Source organism: Rutilus rutilus, assembly GCF_951802725.1.
Source record: "Rutilus rutilus genome assembly, chromosome: 15".
Lineage (NCBI taxonomy): Eukaryota > Metazoa > Chordata > Actinopteri > Cypriniformes > Leuciscidae > Rutilus > Rutilus rutilus.
Genome location: NC_140220.1, coordinates 16643381 through 16663921, shown reverse-complemented (window position 1 = coordinate 16663921; position 20541 = coordinate 16643381). Strand labels below are relative to the sequence as shown.

At 39.8% G+C, this 20541-nt stretch overlaps 1 protein-coding gene across 9 annotated transcripts in view; it reads left to right on the top strand.

Moving 5' to 3' along the window:
- Positions 1 to 20541, top strand: part of pum2 (pumilio RNA-binding family member 2) — a 205034-nt gene that overhangs the window by 41357 nt on the left and 143136 nt on the right. For all 9 annotated transcript variants that reach the window (XM_084433346.1, XM_084433348.1, XM_084433344.1 and 6 more), the window contains exon 5: positions 20157 to 20344. In XM_084433346.1, the coding sequence (XP_084289472.1) occupies positions 20157 to 20344 (188 nt within the window). The remainder of the gene's footprint in view (positions 1 to 20156; positions 20345 to 20541) is intronic.

The window sequence follows — 20541 nt, the reverse complement described above, 5'->3', positions numbered from 1 at the left end:
GCCCTCTGATTGCAAAAAATCTCCTTAAGGCATTGATGAAACTACTAGAGCTCATTGCCTCGATTACTTCAATGTGGACAGCTCTTGAGCACATACATGAAAACATAACTGCCCACCTCTTGGAATTAGCTTGACCTCCTCTTGTCTTACGGGCAGTCACTTCCCATGGTCCGAAAACATCAACACCAACATAGGTAAAGGGTGGAGCTACTGTCAACCGTTCCACTGGCAAATCAGACATCTGCTGATGCTCTGTCTTCCCTCGCAGCTTCTTGCAGATAACACACTTGAAAAGCAAACTGCGTATGCACTTCTTACCTCCTACAAGCCAAAATCCGGCAGCTCTGACAGCACCTTCTGTAAAGTGTCTGCCTTGATGTTCCACAGACTCATGATAATGCCGCACAATCAGTTTTGCCACATGATGTGTACCCGGGATGATAATAGGGTTAACTTCACAAGTTTCCAGACCTGACCTCACAATACGACCCCCTACTCGAAGTAAGCCATCGCTGTCAAGGACAGGAGATAGTTTCCTCAACACACACTTATGAGGAAGGTTGTGAGTTGCAGTGATGCTTTTAATCTCTATTGGATAACTCTCGTATTGAGCATTCTTCAACACAAGGATTTTTGCTTTCTCCAGCTCTTCTTCAGAAGGACCTTTGCCGCAGATATGCCATCCTCTGCAACTATCATCTTGCGAGCATTTGGAGAAAGATCTGGCAATGTGAATCAGACGTGCTATTGCTCTGATGAGAGTGTTAAAGTTAGAGAATCTGCTAAATCTCTCAGAATTCCATGTGACCTTGGGAACTTCAGTAAGGTTTGAAACCACATGTGGGCGTATTTCAGAATCTGAGGTTGGATCCACAAGCACAAATGACTTTTGTGATTCAGACCGAAGCTGAGAATTATGCAAGAAGTGTGGGCCTGTGAGCCATGAACTGGAAACTAGCGATGCTGCAGGTACAGATCTGGATCCATGGTCTGCTGGGTTAAGCTCTGTGGGAACATATCGCCATTGTGCAGGCGAACTGGATTTATGTATACGCTGAATCCTGTTGTTCACGTAGACATAGAACCTCCGTGTTTGATTATAAATGTAGCCTAGTACTACCTTGCTGTCAGTATAGTACCAGATATGATCAAAAGTCATGTCCATCTCTTCCACAATCAATTCTGCAATCTCCACTGCTAATACAGCAGCACACAACTCCAGTCTTGGGACAGTAATGTCTGGCTGTGGTGCTAATTTGGATTTCCCAAATAAGAAGTTAACATTTGTGTGACCATGATGATCTGTTACCTTCAGGTATCCTACAGCAGCAATGGCTTTGATTGATGCATCAGCGAAAACACAAAGTTCTTTACTCTGAACGTCGTACAGAGGAATGGGTATACAAACACGTGGTATTTGCAGCTCTTTCAAATCTTGAAGAGATTTTTTCCATTTTTTCCACTCTGCCTCCATGTCCTCAGGCAAAGGGGAATCCCAGCCCTCACCTTGTTTGGTAAGTTCCCTCAACAGTAACCTTCCTTGTATAGTGACAGGAGCAAGGAATCCAAGAGGGTCATACAAGCCATTCACGGTAGATAGGACGCCTCTCCGAGTGAAAGGCTTGTCATCGTCTGAAACATGAAACATGAAAGAGTCTGTTGCAACATTCCAGGACACACCAAGACTACGTAAGATGGGAAGGCCATTTGAGAAAAGTTGCAGATCTTTGATGCCCTCAGCACGATCTTCCAAAGGAAAGGCTTCAATCACATTTGGACAGTTAGATATAATCTTGTGCAGTCTAAGGTTAGACACTGCAAGCATTTCTTGTGTACGTTTGAGAATGTCGATCGCCTCTGCCTGTGTAGCACATGATTTCAGCATGTCATCAACATAGAACTCCTTCTCCACCAGCTTTCTGGTGTCACTGCCGAACCTCTCTTCATGTTCTTTGGCTGCTCTCCGTAGGCCATAAATAGCCACTGCTGGTGATGGGCTATTCCCAAAAACATGCACACGCATTCTGTGATCCACAATTTCGTTGTCAAGGTCGTTGTTTCTGTACCACAGGAACCTAAGATAGTCCCGATGATCCTCCCTAACCAGAAAACAATGGAACATGTGCTGTATGTCAGCAGTAATAGCTACAGGCTCTTTACGGAATCTCATCAGGACCCCTAGCAGGCTGTTATTCAAATCAGGGCCTGTGAGAAGTACATTGTTCAGTGAAACTCCCTCATATGGCGCACTTGAATCAAAGACAACTCGAATTTTGTCAGGTTTCTTAGGGTGGTACACCCCAAACAGCGGCAAGTACCACACTTCCTGACCTTGCTGAAGAGGTGGTGCAATTTCTGCATGCTCATTTTTTAGCAAGTTATCCATAAAATCCAGGAAGTGTGCTTTCATCTGTGATCGTTTGTTCAGAGTGTATCGCAGCGCGAGAAGACGTTTGAATGCATAGTCTCTGTTGTTGGGTAGACTTTGTCTGGGCTCACGAAAGGGAAGCGGAGCAACCCAACTGTTGCAGCTATCTTGAAAAAACTCTTTGTCCATGATCTGAAGAAACCTAGTGTCTTCCACAGATGGAGCAATCTTATGATCATTTGCAGTGTAGGAGAAAACTGAATAACCAACACTTTCACCATCCGGCACTAACAGAATGGAGTCCTCAGATGTGGTTTCTAGAGGTTGTTGCCATTGTGAATTAACATCCAGTTTCTCTTTTACCTTGATTTGACTATAGCATGGACTCAGAAAGCTGTGACGGCCATTATCCAAGATGAAAGTCTTGAAAGTATGAACTGAAGATGGCCTATGAGCTCCTCTGAGACACACATCCCCAACGACAACCCAGCCCAAATCCAGTTTTTGAGCGAAAGGGGCATTATTTGGACCATTAATTTGTTTGCGTACTTTGTGTACTTGCAGGATGTCTCTGCCCAGTAAAAGAAGAATCTCAGCATCAGAGTCGAGAGGTGGTATTTCTTGTGCTATGTGTCTCAAGTGGCTGTGATGGAACGCTGCACCAGGAGTTGGAATTTCTGTACGATTGTTTGGAATCTGATTACATTCTAGAAGAGTAGGGAGAGGTAGACTTATCTTTCCATCAATGGACTCCACAATGAAATCAGAAATTCTTCTCCCCGCTGTCTCTAAAAGGCCTGCACATGTTTTCAGTGTGTAGGGCAATGGAGTTGTTTTGATGTTAAAGGTGTCAAAGAAATCTTTTCTCACCAAAGAGCGGTTGCTTTGCTCATCTAAGATAGCATACATCCTCTTTGCTTTCTCTTTGTGTCCAGCTGGATAGACGGAAACTAGACACATTTTCGAACAAGACCGTGCACTCAGACCTTCTCCGCAGACTTCCGTGCACTCAGATGTAACCTCATGACTATCTGATTTGTATTTCTCCCCGCCATGCTCTGAGGTAGGGGTAGATGACTGAGATTTCCAGGGGGCAGGACCTGGATGAAGGGCCGAAGGATGGCGATCACTACCGCACTCTTTGCACTGAACTTCTACAGTGCAGTTTTTGGCAAGATGGTCTGTAGAAGAACAGCAACGGTAACAGACAGACCGCTCTTTCAGGAACTGCATTCTATCTTGTAGAGATTTCTCTCTGAACCCTCTGCATCTTCTCAAAGGATGAGGTTTCCCATGTATTGGACAGCTTTTGTTCGGGCTAACTGATCTTTTTTCCTGTTCAGATTGTATTTTAGTTGAAGGATTAATTTGAGTCTTGTGAACAGATATTGGCATTTGTCTTTGTCTCTCAAACCTTTCTCCTTTCTCGTATTTCACATGAGGAAACGTACTGAAACTAGGATCTGTACGTGCTTTTGCTTCTGAACGAACAAAATTTGCAAACACTGAGAAAGGTGGAAAAGCAACATGATGTTCTTGCTTGTATTTGGATCCAAATGACATCCACTTTTCTTGAATGTTATATGGAAGTTTTTCCACAATAGGATTCACCCCCTTAGAAGTGTCCAAGTATGCCAGACCTGGTAAGTATCCTTCAAGCTTAGCAGCTTCTAGTTCTGAGAGGATGTCTCCTAAATCTCGAAGCTTTTGTGGATCTTTGTTTGACACTCTGGGGAAGTCTTCTAGTTTGGCAAAAAGAGCATGTTCAATTGCTTCTGGAGAACCATATATTTCTTCAAGCCTCTGCCATGTCATTATCAGCGCACCTGACGGATTCCTGATGTGAACCGCTTTCAGTCTCCATGCATGTTCAGAAGATTCTCTACCCAGGTATTTGATGAAGAGATCAAGCTCTTCTGCTGGTGAAAGACCCAGACCAGAAATAGCACCTTGGAAAGATGATTTCCATGCCCAGTAATTTATGGGCTTGTCATCAAAGTAAGTAAGCCCTGCTGTCACAAGTTGCGTACGAGCTAGATACTTTGCGAGGTCATATGTAATGTCTCCTTTATCAGAAGGTCTACTCTGCATTTGGTAGTGATAAGGATGGTACTGCATTTTAGTGGCATTTTGATTCATGTCTGCTCCAAAGTCCAAGGTTTGTGAACTAATTGGTAAATTTTTGAAATATGACTCACTTTTAATTGGGCTTACTAAGTGAGAAGCTTGAAGTGGTGGTTGAGTTTCTTGTCCTCCACTAGATGGCAGTATACCACTACTGACTTTAGATTGCGTTTTCACATAATCCGCTGTTCTGTTTCGACTGTCCTCGATTGGAACAGGAACTGATACTCTGCTGGCTGCGCTACGTTCTGTTTCTAACAATGCTTCCTCAAGTACCTGAGCTTCTACCAAAGCAGCATCCTTTTCTTTTTCCTCTTGCAAAGCCTCCAGAGTTGCTTGAAGTCGTGCCTGTTCAACTTTCAATTCTATTTCTCTTTTAGCATATGCTGCTCTGGCTTGGGCGGCTTCCGCTTTTGCTCTTGCTTTGAAAACCGCTATGCTGGCGCTTGAGTGGCGACTGGATGCCCTTGAAGAACGACTGGATGCTTTTGAGGAATGTGCGCTGACAGAGTGCACATCTTCAACTGTGCCTTTAAGATCTGCTGTGTCTGTCTGACCTTCTGCCATGCTTATATGAGACTTAATCATATGCAGAAAAATCAGATTGATGTGATAGAAACTTTGGAATGTTTAAATCTTGATTCCATACAGTTCTTGAGCGTCTTTCTCAGTCTGTTGTATTGATGTCTTTTCACTGTACTGGCCTTATTAGATTTCTCTGGCATCTAACTATCCAGTAAGTTAAACAGTGACTCAAAAACCTCGCTGGACACCTCAAGTCGTTTCTGAAGTTTATGATTCAACTGTGAAACTGTAAAAATATACAAAATATACAATCACTAAATATGAAATTGGAAAATTACAGATTGACAATAACGAATGGATAATTAAACTAAGAAAATATACATCTTAATATCAAATAACCTTCTCAAATGTATCACACAATAAATTTAACACTGTATACTTACAGACATTGCGTCTAACAGATGAAAAGAAAGGTGATGTTTAGAGATGTCACACAGCTACCACATTTGCTGAACTATTGCAGTACTACTAGTACTTCCTGCTTCCTGAACTAAGAGGTTGTCTGTGCTTTTCAAAATTAAAGTCCTCACTAGAATACACATTTACAAAATGATAAATCCACTGAAAAATCTAAATAAATTCAGTCCTGCACAGTTCGTATCAACATTCAGTGCACCTGTGCACTCTGAACTGGCTTATATTTTGTACAGTTGGTTTAATCATTAGAAATCAGTTGTGACTCTGAACAATTACAGCTGTGTTGTAGTTTACCGCTTGTGTTTACGTTTTTTTAACACAAGTGCATCACAGTGCGAAGTGTTTTTTGCAAAACGAGTGCATGGGAATTGCAAATGGTGTTTAACTACCTGAACTTGTTTAAGATTTTGCCAAAAGAGTGATTTGACAAATATGTTTAGGCCACTAATTTATTTTTTAACACTAGACCATGGGGGAAAGCTAAATCATGCACTTATACAGACTGTACGTGATGTATAAGATGAATCTTATCTACAAAAAACAATTCATCACATCTTTCTGAGTTTTATTTCAGTAGCATCATTCAATACTACATTCTCTTGAATGAATGATTCAAAAACAAATAAAAAATTAAGTCACTTGTCGCCACCTAGTGGCGAAACAATGTAAACGATAAATGCATTATTTTAAGCGCCAAGTTTCTATCAAAAGCTGTTTTACTCTATTTTGATCGCTACCGTAGACATCAGTGTGTATATTTGAACTTTAAACTTTCATCCCAGTACTTCAATGATAATTTGAACTATTTTATCACAGAAATAATGTTGAAAATACTGTTTATGAAGCTGTTTTATGACAACTCTCTCTGGGTCAGCGGCAACACAGATTTGAATGTTGCGATATGGTTTTGTCAAAGTTTAATAGACAGACGAATTGAAAGATCACATGGGTGTTTGAATCGAGATCACAGACTTTTAAAGATGAATCGTGCAGCTCTATTGTCTAATCTCTCTCTCAGCATGAGTAGCACGAAGGCTTTTCAGTGCTTTCAGTCTCACGTAGCTTTCACATGTCCACTTAGGATATTACGTCACTAAACTAATAGATAACGACACATTTCATACTCTGTTGGAACAAAAGTGGCTAACTTCTGTCAACCTCGTCTATAAGCAAGGAAAAAAATAAAGCAATTTAATTTGTATTAAAATCGATTCTGTATTTAAAAAAAAATTTTTTTACAATCGTAAACAAAAAATATTGCGATAGTCAAGTCATCTTCATTTATATAGCGCTTTTAACAATGTGGATTGTTCCAAAGCGGCTTTACATTGATAATAGGAAATTAAAGTAAGAGAGATTGTTTTGGCTTTATAGCAGCTCTAGAATAAAGTTATTGTCCAGCTAAAGTTAGTTTGATTCACTTCCGTCGCAACGATCATTAGTTATTAACTTAGGGCCGCTAACACAACATTTTGTTTTAACAGAAAACTCTTAAAGGTGCTGTAGCAACAATGGGTTGTACATTAATATTAATATTAGCTCAAATGATCTATAGGGAATTTTAATAATCATGAATATGATTATTATTTTGCATATTACAGTTATATTAATTTATCGCAGCTGAACTAGATTGATATATGAATGATTACCATAACGGGTTATGGTTCGTCATTAATACATAGTCTTATTTCAGCTCGAAGTTATGGGATAACTTTACTGGAATTAATTTAGCTATCAAACAATCTGTTTGTCCCGCAAACATTAAACGTAAGATTAACTTAACTCTCAAGGAAAATTATCCTTCTTACAAACACAAGAAAGAGTATCCCTTCCAGGCCTTGAAAGAAAACAACTCTCTGGGTTTGTAAGATTAGGTTACTTAAATCGTATCAAGATAAAGCATATAGCTAAGATCGAACATTTCAGTGACTTCGCAACATGGGCAATTAAAACAGTCAATCAAGGACATATGGAATTTAATAATTGGACTAATACATCGAACTAAGGAATACATAAAACTACACAATACACACGGATTATATGTCTATGTACATAAAATACAATTAAACAATACAAGATAACGAATAACAGTGAGAGAGAGAATAAAATGATCAGAATTAGAGAAAGATAGAATGACAGAAAAGGATGGGAGAGAGGATGAGAGAGAGAGAGAAGGATGAGAGATGAGATCGGAAGTGAAAGCAAAAATCTGCGATCAGAGATCGCAGTAGGCTATGGCAAAAATCACAGACAGTGACCCTTAAGAGACAACAAAGAAATCACATTTAAAAGTTCAATTCAATAATCGATACTTGCATATGGTTCTCTTGTATGAGGAAGGAAGGCAGAGTCCTGCGTGTGTCTTTAAAAGCAGCGTGAGTCGTCCGAGCGCGGCGTGCGCGTGCGGTGTCTTTCGGGCGAGCGCGGCCCCGGGAAATTCAAAGAGTCTCTTTCTTTGAGGTGAAGTTGCCAGGAATGATTCAGGCTAAGTTCATTCAGCTCGTGAATGAACAGAGGCGAATTGGAAAAACAAAACTAGACTATAGAAAAGAAAATAAATAAAAGAGAAGAGAAGAGAAGCAGGCCGAAGCCGGTCCGGACTTGGGTTTTCCAAAGTTTTGGAGGAGGGAGAAGAGAGAGAAGGTTGAAGGTTTGGACTTTTTATCAGTGTCCCGTGTACGCCTCCTTTTTCGTGGAGGACGAATCAGTTTAGAGCATTTTGAATGGGAAGATCTTTTCTTTGTCTTGTCAGGACACTAATCTGTATGGTTTATGATGGTATGAATTTTCGTCATTTCTACCCAGAAAGATTGTACACACAGAAGATTACATTTTACTGTAATCTCGCATGTGTGAGTGTTTCAGTCAAAACACGACGGTTAACCAGATACCAAGGATGACAGATAAAACATTTAAGGATACACAATTACACTCAAGAACCCGATTATAGGCATTTTACATTTGATTCAACACACAATAAAAGTGTAGATACTTCCATTGTGACATGTGAAGACTAAGCCTAAGACATCGAAGCACCAAAAGGAATATATTGAAAATATTTAGCGGTACTTTTCTCTGAAAAGTTGCATGGATGGTGTCTGTGTGTGTAATGTGTGTGCGTTGGAATGTTGCGCTTCTGTTGTCTCCCTTGCATAGGGCTGGATGAGCTTGGCGGTCAAATTTTATGACCAATGGTCAATGAGATCGGGTTACGGGATGCGATTCTACTGGGGGAACATTCTTCACAAATACATGTAAGAGCCGAACACTCGAAGATCATAACTATATGATCAAAACAACATTAATCACACATACATACAGGAAATTCAGATACAAGTCTGATTTACATACATTGAAAGGATATTAAGTTAAACACAAAGGATGTTTGTGTGTGTATGTATGTGTATGTGTGTGTGTGTGTGTGTCATTCAGAATTCAGGCTGCTTTTGTGAACTCTTGTCCTTTCCCCCACCCTTTCGGGGGAGGGTCGGGATGTGAGTCCCGTGAGTTGGCGAGATTTGAATCAAGGGACTAGGTCGACCCTTTTGCTCAACGCTCGGCTTGTTATAAATGTGTCATGTGCCAGGGAGGCCCTAGCCCGAGCGGCGCCCCCGCTGGTCAACATGCCCCAAGGGGATCGTAAACAGAATGCTCTTTGTTTACTCGAGAGGAAACGAGCTGTATTTTGCAAATCAGGAGTCGCCACTTCAGAACATCTGGCCGGATGGACGGTCAGTGTCGTTACAGTGCCCTTGCATGGATTATTTTATTATTTTAGAATGTTTCCTGGGGTGCCCTTATAATGTTTTTGTTTTTTTTTAGATCAAAATTTGTTATAATTTAGAAATAAAAGGCATTTTTCCTAGTCTGATTTTAGCCTGATTTTTGAACACTCTGTTTGAAGGGGCGTGTCTGCTGTGAGACTTCAGTGTAAACGCCCACTGCTGTGATTGGCTGCTGTGAGACTTTAGTGTAAGCCCGTTGATCAAGTGAATGAAGATCTTATCATTGCAACGCAGTTTCTGCACTCTCACTAATGATTTCACCAATGCAAACATGATGTACTGTACGTAAGAGCTTCGTTGTGCAGTGTAACAGCGTCATTGATTTCATAACGAGTTTTGGCAAGTGTCCAGATAAACTCGCGCTGTGTGATTGACAGCTTGGGCGACTGGAAAGGGATTGTTCTTTGATCGCTATCTGTATATTAATCACAGTTTAAGTAAGATTATTTTCATCCTACTAAGAGAAATGACGTGAAGTTGATCGTTTAGTCACTGGCTTGATTTACTGATGTGTAACCGCACTGGGTAGCACATTAACAATAGCTCAAATGATCTATAGGGAATTTTAATAATTAATCATGAATATGATTAATATATTGCATATTACAGTTACATTAAATTATCGAAGTTGAAAATAGATCGATTGTATGTATGAATAATCAATCACAACGAATTATAATTCCTTATTCATATATCAATAGCCTTATTTCAGATCGATTTTATGAGATAACCCTTAATGGAAATTAATGTAATTATCAAACAGTTGTTTGTCCAGCAAAACGGCCGTAAGATTAACTTATCAACTTCTCAATAAAGTTATCACTTCTTATAATTTCAGGAAGAATAGTTTCTGGCCATGAAACTATTATCCTGTCCTTATAAAATTTAGGTTACTGAAAAGTAACAAACCAGCTTTGTAGCTTAAGATCGAACATTTCATTGACTCGTAATATGGGCATTTAAGACAGATGCAATCAAGGATATATGGAATTTTAATAATTGGACTAATACATCGAACTAAGGAATACAAAATACTACAATTTACACGAGTAAATATGCGTATAACAACATAAACAGTAAAAACAATACAAGACAAAAACGGGTAACAGATGAGAGAGAGAGGATGAAAGGGTGAGAGAGGAATGGCGAGAGAAAGTGAAAGCAAAATGTGCGATCAGAGATCGCAGTATGGCAAAAATCACAGACAGTGTAACCTTTGAGAGAGACAACAAGAAATCACATCAATCAAATCAAATCAATAATCAATACTGGCATATGGTTCTCTTTGTATTTGCTGAGGAAAGAAGGCGAGTGTGTCGTTCTTCTGGGCGTGTTCTCTCGTGTCTTCCGGGGCGAGCAGACTCGCGGGAAGATTTAAAGGTTCACCGAACTTGAAGTTACCAAAGAAACAATTCAGAGTTCATCTCCCTCGTGGAGGGAGAGGCGAATATGAAAATAAAACTTAGTAAAGAAAAGAAAAACGGAGATGAGCTCCCGAAGGAGCCATGGAACCAGAAATTCTCTCAGACGAAGTGCTCGAAGAGAAGCTGAGCGCGGTCGCGGGAATTTCAAAAGAGTCTTTTTCTTTGAGTTGAAGTTGCCGGTTAAGTTCGCTTCACTGAACGTAGGGAGAGTCCAAAGACGAAAATAAAGAAAAGACTTAAAGAAAAATAAAAGAGAAACGGAGAAAAGCTCCCGAAGGAGCCATGGATCTTGAAAACCTCTCACAGAAAAAGTGCTCTCCGAGAAACTTCGGTGTCAGTCTCTTATGGAGAAGATGGGTTCACGCCTACTCTGCGTACGCGGACCAATCATCTTAGAGCATCTCGGGCGGGAAGATTTTTCTTTGTCTTGTCAGAAGAACTTCTTTGCATAGTTTATGATGGTATAAAATTTCGTCATTTCTACCCAGAAGGATTGTACACATAGAACAATACATTTTACTGTAATCTCCTATGTATGAGTGGTTCAGTCAAAACAAGACGGTTAAACAGATACCAAGAATGAATTATAAAACAGCTAAGAATATAAAGTTACAATCACATGCACGATTAGAAGCATTTAAAAGTTCGTTCCTTCAAATAAACGTCATAAACGAAGTGAATATAACCTAGGAAACACACAGGAGTATATGAAAAATGACATGCTTATATCAGTCCCTCCAGGATTTCGCGGGCCTTTTTTGTGATTGTTGCAGCCTAAAATGCCTGATGTTGCGGCCACTTTTCTAAAAAGTTGCAATGAAAGTTGCGATGTTCTTCGACATTTGTTTTTATAAGTTAAAACGGCATAGATAGATAGATTTTTACTTAAAGGGATACTCCACTTTAAAATGAAAATTCTGTCATCATTTACTCACCCTCATGTTGTTTCAATCCTTTATGAATTTCTTTCTTCTGCTGAACAGAAAGGAAGATATTTAGAAGAATGTCAGTAACCAGACAGTTTCTGGTCTCATTGACTTCCATAGTATATATTTTTTCCTACTATGGAAGTCAATGAGACCAGAAACTGTCTGGTTACTGACATTCTTCTAAATATCTTCCTTTCTGTATCCCTTTAAGTAAAAATCTATCTATCTATGCCGTTTTAACTTATAAAAACAAATGTCGAAGAACATCGCAACTTTCGGATGATGATTCGGCTGCGCAGTTCCGCCTGGCCTTGAACATGGGCTGGCATATACAAATTTTTGGAGGCGTACATATTAATAATCCCGACTGTTGCGTCACAGTCGGTGTTATGTGGAGATTCGCCTATTTTTCAGGGGTGTTTTTCAAAAACGAGATTTAAATAAGAAGGAGAAAACAATGGTGTTTGAGACTCACTGTATGTCATGTCCATGTACTGAACTCTTGTTATTTACCTATGCCAAGATAAATTCAATTTCAAATTCTAGGGCACCTTTAAGTTCTTTCTGCGCAAACTTCAAAAACGCGAACCAGTGAGAACGCAGATGGCGTGCACATGCACATCACGAGTTCAGTCTATAGGTATGCGCGTTTGAATACATGTGCGCAGGCGTGTAGTCCTTCCCTACAAATCAATCCTCAACAAACTACTTGTCTGGCCTTAAAATTTATAATACAGAATTTTTATCGCTTCCGCGTAGCCATGCGAACCGGAATTATCCCGACAACGCTTTATCTGTAGAGAGGTAAAGGGAAGGGAAGGAGGCCTTCACAGGGGAGATACTAGTTGACATTTCAGGACTGCGCTGTCGTCGTGTCCAGGCGCAGGTCCTTCATCAGATCTGGATACAACCTGGATCTGGCGGACTGCAGTAAACCTCGGGATAAACAGAGAGACTAATGTTAGCGTAGATGCCATTCTTCTTATGATGTAACGAGAACATCAGGATTTATGGGAAGTGTTCCCGGTTCTGGCTGACCTAGTCTATGCAGCCTAACATTGAATTATAAAAGTCTATAATGTGTTATGTGTATGCTAGGTCAAAGAGATGTATTTTTAGTCTAGCTTTGATCTGACAGTGTGTCTGCTTCCCGGACAATGTTAGGAAGACTGTTCCAAAGTTTTGGTGCTAAATAGGAAAAGGATCTACCATCAGCAGTCGATTTTGATTTTCTAGGTATTATCAACTGGCCGCTCAAGAGCTCGCTCAAGTACTGCGGAGCTAAACCATTTAGTGCTTTGTAAGTAATCAGCAATATTTTACAATTTATACGATGTTTAATAGGGAGCCAATGTAGTGTTGACCGAACTGGGCTAATTTGGTCATACTTCCTGGTTCTGGTAAGAGCTGCTGCATTTTAGACCTGCTGTAGTTTGTTTATTAAGCGTAAAGGGCAACCACCCAAAATAGCATTACAATAATCTAGCCTTGATGTCATGAACCCATGGACTAATTGTTCTGCATTTGTCAATGAGAGCATATGACATCATTTAGATATATTTTTTAGATGGAAAAATGCAGTTTTACAGGTACTAGACACATGACTTTCAAATGAAAGATTGGTATCAAAGAGCACACCCAGGTTCCTAACCGACGACGAAGACTTGACGGAGCAGTCATCAAGTGTTAAACAGTATTCTAGATTATTACGTGTGGAAGTTTTTTGTCCAATAATTAGAATCTCTGTTTTTTCAGAATTAAGTTGTAGGAAATTACTAGTCATCCAATTTTTTATATCAGCTATGCATTCCGTTAATTTTGTGAATTGGTAAGTTTCGTCAGGGCGTGAAGAAATATAGAGCTGAGTATCATCAGCATAACAGTGAAAACTAATTCCATGCTTCCTAATGATATCTCCCAGGGGTAGCACGTACAGAGTGAAAAGCAACAGTCCCAACAGCCTTGTGGTACGCCATACTGAACTTGTGATTGAGACATCTCTTCATTTACTGCTACAAACTGATTACGGTCAGATGGGTATGATTAAAACCATGCTAATGCAATTCCACTAACACCAACATAATTTTCGATATATTTAAAAGAATGTTGTGGTCAATAGTATCAAATGCGGCTCTAAGATCGAGTAACACTAAATAGAGAGATACATCCACGATCGGATGATAAGAGCAAATCATTTGTAACTCTGAGAGCAGTCTCCGTACTATGGTACGGTCTAAATCCTGACTGAAAATCCTCGCAGATACCATGTCTTTCTAAAAAGGAACATAGTTGTGAAGATACTGCCTTTTCTAGTATCTTTGACAGAAAAGTTATATTCGAGATCGGCCTGTAATTGACTAATTCTGTACGATCGAGTTGCGTTTTTTTTAACAAGCGGTTTAATGATAGCCAGCTTAAAAGTTTTTGGTACGTATCCTAATGACAAAGATAAATTAATGATATTAAGAGGATCTATGACCTCTGGAAGCATCTCTTTCAGTAGCTTAGTCGGTATAGGGTCTAACATACATGTTGTCGATTTAGATGATTTAACGAGTTTAACGAATTATTCCTCTTCTATAGCAATGAATGAATCAAATTTTTCCGTAGGGAGACTACAATGCACTGCCTGATGCGATACTGTAGTAGACGGTTGCATAGTAATAATTTTCTCCCTGATGTTATCTATCTTATAAGTGAAGAAGTTCATGAAGACGCGAGGCCTCGCGTCGTTCTCCCGCGGCCCTAGCCTCGTCCTGCTCGCCACAGTAAACATGATGAATGGCGACTGTAGAACGCAAAAGCCGAATCCCGGACATTTTGTGCGATGCGATCCCAAAAACCCGGGCAGACTCACGGAGACTAGTTAGCTTTATTGTTTACAACTGCTCTCTAACCGGTAGGCGTGGCTTGGGAGTGGCCTCGTAGAGCAGCGAAGCAAGTGCATTCTGGGAGTTGTTGTCTTTCATCCACATGAGCCAAAAATACATTTTCTGGCTTTTCTCAGTCTAGAAAGCTCCAAATTCTTCTACATAAATGACCCAATTTAAATACACATTCATCTTTCCAGAGGTGGAGTATCCCTTTAAGGGCCCGAGTGTGCTCGTTGTACCACGGCGTTGGACTATTTTCTTTAATCTTCTTTAAGCGCAACGAAGCAACTGTGTCTAAAGTGCTGGAAAAGAGAGAGTTATATCGAGTTCTTCTAAGCCATCTGGGATGCTGAGATGATGAAGCTGATCAGGAAGTTTATTAATAAAGCAGTCTTTAGTGGCAGAAGTGATAGGTCTAACATATTTGTAACACGGAGTCGGCTTTGCAGCCTTTGCTAAATGGTGAAGCGAATATATATATATATATATATTTTTTTTTTTTAAATCGAAATTTGATTAGCTGCTGGTGGCCATATTAGAAGATATGTATATACACTGCAGAAATAGTAGGGCTGGGAGCTACTGTTTCTGCCATGTGTATATATTAGGGCTGGGAATCGATAAAAAAAAAAAAACGAATTAATTGCACAATTTGCTGTAATTAATTGCAATTAATTGCATTTCCCCCAAGCTTGTAATCATCAATATTTAAACTTAGAATAACCTAATTAAATTAAACAACACAGGAAAACAAGGAACAGAAAATAGTCCTATATTAAAATAGGTGCGTGATTGGTACAGGATTGGAGCATTTGGGCCGTTAATGACAGAGCAGAACGCGCAGCGCAAACACGGAGCAGAATACTGAGCAGAGAGCGCAGCAGAGAGCCGACACACACACACACACACACACACACACACACACGGAACAGAGAGCGCGACGCACACATGGAGCGGAAAAGACACGCTCATGAAAGCTGCGCGAGAATGAAACCTGATCGCCGAACACGGAGGGGCGGGACGGCATATTTTCGGCCTTTTCAATAGCAGCCACAACAGGAAGTCATTAAAACGAGGCAAAAAACAAAGTGCTGCGTTAATTGCGTTATTATTTTTTTACGCGTTAAACATCTCAAATTAATCGCAAAGATTAACGCGTTAATTCCCCCAGCCCTAGTATATATACATATCCTCTAATATGGCCACCAGCAGCTAATCAAATTTCTAAAAAAAAAAAAAGAAGAAAAAAAATCGATTCACCTGCCTATCGATTCACCATTTAGCAAAGGCTGCAAAGCCGACTCCGTGTTACAAATATGTTAGACCTATCACTTCTGCCACTAAAGATTGCTTTATTAATAAACTTCCTGATCAGTTTCATTAGCTATTTCGGCAGCTAATAACATCATATCTGGATGGCCTACCTACAAAAATGTATATATTCATACATCATCTGTAAAAAAGGAATCCGTACCGAATTTTTGTGAAAATCGGTCACAAAGAGTTGCTACAATAATAAGCAACTTTATGTTCTAGCTAATAACTCTACAATCATGTGGCAGAATCAAAGTTCTTGTTTAATCTCAATCCTTGTAATCCTTAAAGTAATCCCATTTAAGAATGTCTGTTATGATTATCTATATACTTTATCCACGTATTTATTTTTTATTTTTTATTATTTAGATCAAACTTGCCATGCATCATCCCCAGACCCTCATTAAGAAAAGTTATAAATTTTTGATTTGTCAAAGCATGGCAATCTTGCTTGTCATTGTTTTACAGATGTTTTCATTTGCCACACTTCTGATTTGGCTTAAAAAAATATATATATCAATTTGAATAAACAGTGCTTCCGGAAAGTATTCAAAGCACTTCGCTTTTTCCACATTTAATGTTACAGCCTTATTTCAAAATGGATTAAATTAATTATTTTCCTCAAAATTCTACAAATAATACCCCATAATGAAAACGTGAATGAAGTTTGTTCGAAATCTTTACAAATGTATTAAAAATAAAAAATGAAAAATCACATGTACATACAGTGTGGAAAATAAGTATTTGAACACCCTGCTATTTTGCAAGTTCTCCCACTTGGAAATCATGGAGGGGTCTGAAATTGTCATCGTAGGTGCATGTCCACTGTGAGAGACATAATCTAAAAAAAAAAAATCCAGAAATCACAATATATGATTTTGTACAATATATGACCAAATTGTACACCTCCACAAGGCTGGAAAGGGCTACGGGGAAATTGCCAAGCAGCTTGGTGAAAAAAGGTCCACTGTTGGAGCAATCATTAGAAAATGGAAGAAGCTAAACATGACTGTCAATCTCCCTCGGACTGGGGCTCCATGCAAGATCTCACCTCGTGGGGTCTCAATGATCCTAAGAAAGGTGAGAAATCAGCCCAGAACTACACGGGAGGAGCTGGTCAATTACCTGAAAAGAGCTGGGACCACCGTTTCCAAGGTTACTGTTGGTAATACACTAAGACGTCATGGTTTGAAATCATGCATGGCACGGAAGGTTCCCCTGCTTAAACCAGCACATGTCAAGGCCCGTCTTAAGTTTGCCAATGACCATTTGGATGATCCAGAGGAGTCATGGGAGAAAGTCATGTGGTCAGATGAGACCAAAATAGAACTTTTTGGTCATAATTCCACTAAACGTGTTTGGAGGAAGAAGAATGATGAGTACCATCCCAAGAACACCATCCCTACTGTGAAGCATGGGGGTGGTAGCATCATGCTTTGGGGGTGTTTTTCTGCACGTGGGACAGGGCGACTGCACTGTATTAAGGAGAGGATGACCGGGGCCATGTATTGCGAGATTTTGGGGAACAACCTCCTTCCCTCAGTTAGAGCATTGAAGATGGGTCGAGGCTGGGTCTTCCAACATGACAATGACCCGAAGCACACAGCCAGGATAACCAAGGAGTGGCTCTGTAAGAAGCATATCAAGGTTCTGGCGTGGCCTAGCCAGTCTCCAAAATCAAACCACATTGATTTTCTCAGGTGTTCAAATACTTATTTGCAGCTGTATCATACAAATAAATAGTTAAAAAATCATACATTGTGATTTCTGGATTTTAATTTTTTTATTATGTCTCTCACAGTGGACATGCACCTACGATGACAATTTCAGACCCCTCCATGATTTCTAAGTGGGAGAACTTGCAAAATAGCAGGGTGTTCAAATACTTATTTTCCTCACTGTAAGTATTCACAGCCTTTGCCATGACACTCAAAATTGAGCTCAGGTGCATCCTCTTTCCACTGATCATCCTTGAGATGTTTCTAAAACTTGATTGGAGTCCACCTGTGGTAAATTCAGTTGATTGGACATGATTTGGAAAAGCACACACCTGTCTATATAAGGTCCCACAGTTAACAGTGTATGTCAGAGCACAAACCAAGCCATGAAGTCCAAGGAATTGTCTGTAGACCTCCGAGACAGGATTGTATTAATTTTGTAGAAATTAATACAGGATTCAGGATTGTAGAAATTTCTGCAGCATTGAAGGTCCCAATGAGCACTGTAGCCTCCATCTGTGAAAGGAAGAAGTTTGGAACTACCAGGACTTTTCCTAGAGCTGGCCGCCCGACCAAACTGAGCAATCGGAGGAGAAGGGCCTTAGCCAGGGAGGTGACCAAAAACTCTGACAGAGCTCCATCGTTTCTCTAAGGAGAGAGGAGAACCTTCCAGAAGAACAACCATCTCTGCAGCACTCCACCAATCAGGCCTGTATGGTAGAGAGGCCAGACGGAAGCCACTCCTCAGTAAAAGGCACATGACAGCCCAACTGGAGTTTGCCCAAAGCATCATACTCAAAAGGACTTGAGGCTGTAATTGGTGCCAAAGGTGCTTCAACAAAGTATTGAGCAAAGGCTGTGAATACTTATGTACATGTAAAAAATTTTTTTATTTTTTTTTATAAATTTGCAAAGATTTCAAACGAACTTCTTTCATATTGTCATTATGGGGTATTGTTTGTAGAATTGTGAGGAAAATAATGAATTTAATCCACTTTGGAATAAGGCTGTAACATAACAAAATGTGGAAAAAGTGAAGCGCTGTGAATACTTTCTGGATGCACTGTACAAGGTCCAAGATCCCAAGGAAATGGAACACTCATCACCATAATGGTGACTTTACAGTTAGTGATGACTTTATGTGAATTCACAGTAAAACAAGTGCAGTTCATTACTGTGATGGCTTAATTTTGCTGTTTGTTCACAGTAATTTTTAAGAAAATGTCCCGGCCTGCATTGATTTCACAGTAAATTTCTGATTACAGTATTTTAATTCTGTAAATTCTTACATGGTCATGGCTAGCTTCACCACAGAACCTTTAATGATCCCATATTGTACGAGTGTATAACAGAATTTTGTATCAAATTTGAGTGGATCAAGACACTTGCACTGTTTATCACTTGATAGTGGCGGAAGCATAGAGCAAGTTCATCAATATTGTGCTGGTGAGACAATCATGTTGTCTCGGCTAGCGGATGTACGGTGGAAAAAAATACTTTAGTTTCTGCTCTGATAGCTGCAAGACCACACCAAATGCTGTGAGTGTGTTAGAAATCAGGAATGGTAAGAGAACACTGAGCTTGGTACGTTCAAACCAAACTTGGGTCTTCAGCCAAGAGAGATCCCGTTTAAATCCCATCTGGCTAGAGTGCTTTCCATAATGTTTAAGCATTAGGTCAGTAAGCAGAAAGTATGCGTCTTTTGTTGCATTTCAAATATATTCAATCACATTAGCGTCTACACTACAAAAGCAATCCGGTCAAATGCGTTTTTGACTACCTCTGGAAGTGGTCAAAAGTGGACAAGCTCAGAACATTTTAGACTCTGTTTACACGTGTGTTTAGTGTCGTCAACTTGTGATCCGATCGACCAAAACGCATCTTAATGCCAGGTGTAAACAGGGCCAGACTGTCTGAAATGGTTTGATCAAGGATTCAGTCTCTCTAAACCCCTTCTTTCTGAGAGCCTGCTCTGCTCTGATTGGTCAGATGGCCCAGTCTGTTGTGATTTGGTCTACCATTTACAGTGCGTGTCAGAAACGAAATGCGAAACGCTGAATTTCAGCTCTGGAGGCTTCCTCTGCACTTATACATGATGGCATCAGTTTTATCATATCAATTTGAGCTTGAGACCTCAACCTTTGGAAGTGCATGCATGTGCAGCTACAACTGCAGTATTTGAGGGCGGGTCAAAGTAGTTGTTGTTTGCATGCAGCCAATTACTATTGTTACTATCCTATATATGTACGTGCAGGAAGTAAGACTGGAATTACTGACGGCTCGTTTCAGACAATTGGTTCTTTTTGGGAGACAATAACTCCGTTTGATGTGCACTTTGAAACCCAGAAAAAATTTTGTTTTATGCATTAAAGCATATTTTTAATGAATTAGCTAATTAGGTAGTAGCTCCAGTTGAATAAAATGAAAGGGAAAAAAATTATCTGTATTGTCTACAAGAGGTTGTTGATTATTGCTTGAAATTTCATATTGCATGTTATTATGGTAGTATTACCATGGTTTTCTTAATGCATGCTTAAATGTTTTATTTGTGCTCTAGTTGTCATTTTCATCATTATGTCATATTCATCATTGGTATTCTTTTTCCTCTGCTGTGTCTAGATCATTCTGTGTCTCAGCCCATTATGGTGCAAAGACGACCAGGCCAGGGCTACAATGGGAACGGAGACGCGAGCTCAGTGCTGTCCCCACGCTCAGAGGGGGGTGGTCTGGGTGTGAGTATGGTGGAGTATGTCCTCAGCTCTTCTCCTGGTGAAAAGATGGATGGTCGCTACAGAAACGGAGGCTATGTGAGTCAATGATTATTTTATTATACTCTTTGGGTATCTTAATACATAACTCTAGACTTTTATTTTAGCATATGTGATCTAAAATCAGAGCAGATTTTTTGAAAGGGAAATCTAAAAGAAACACCAGTAAATACATGCAGTTTTTAATTTTTGTTTTAGTAAAAATAAAAAAGATTGGAAATGTCCTTTTTCCCAAC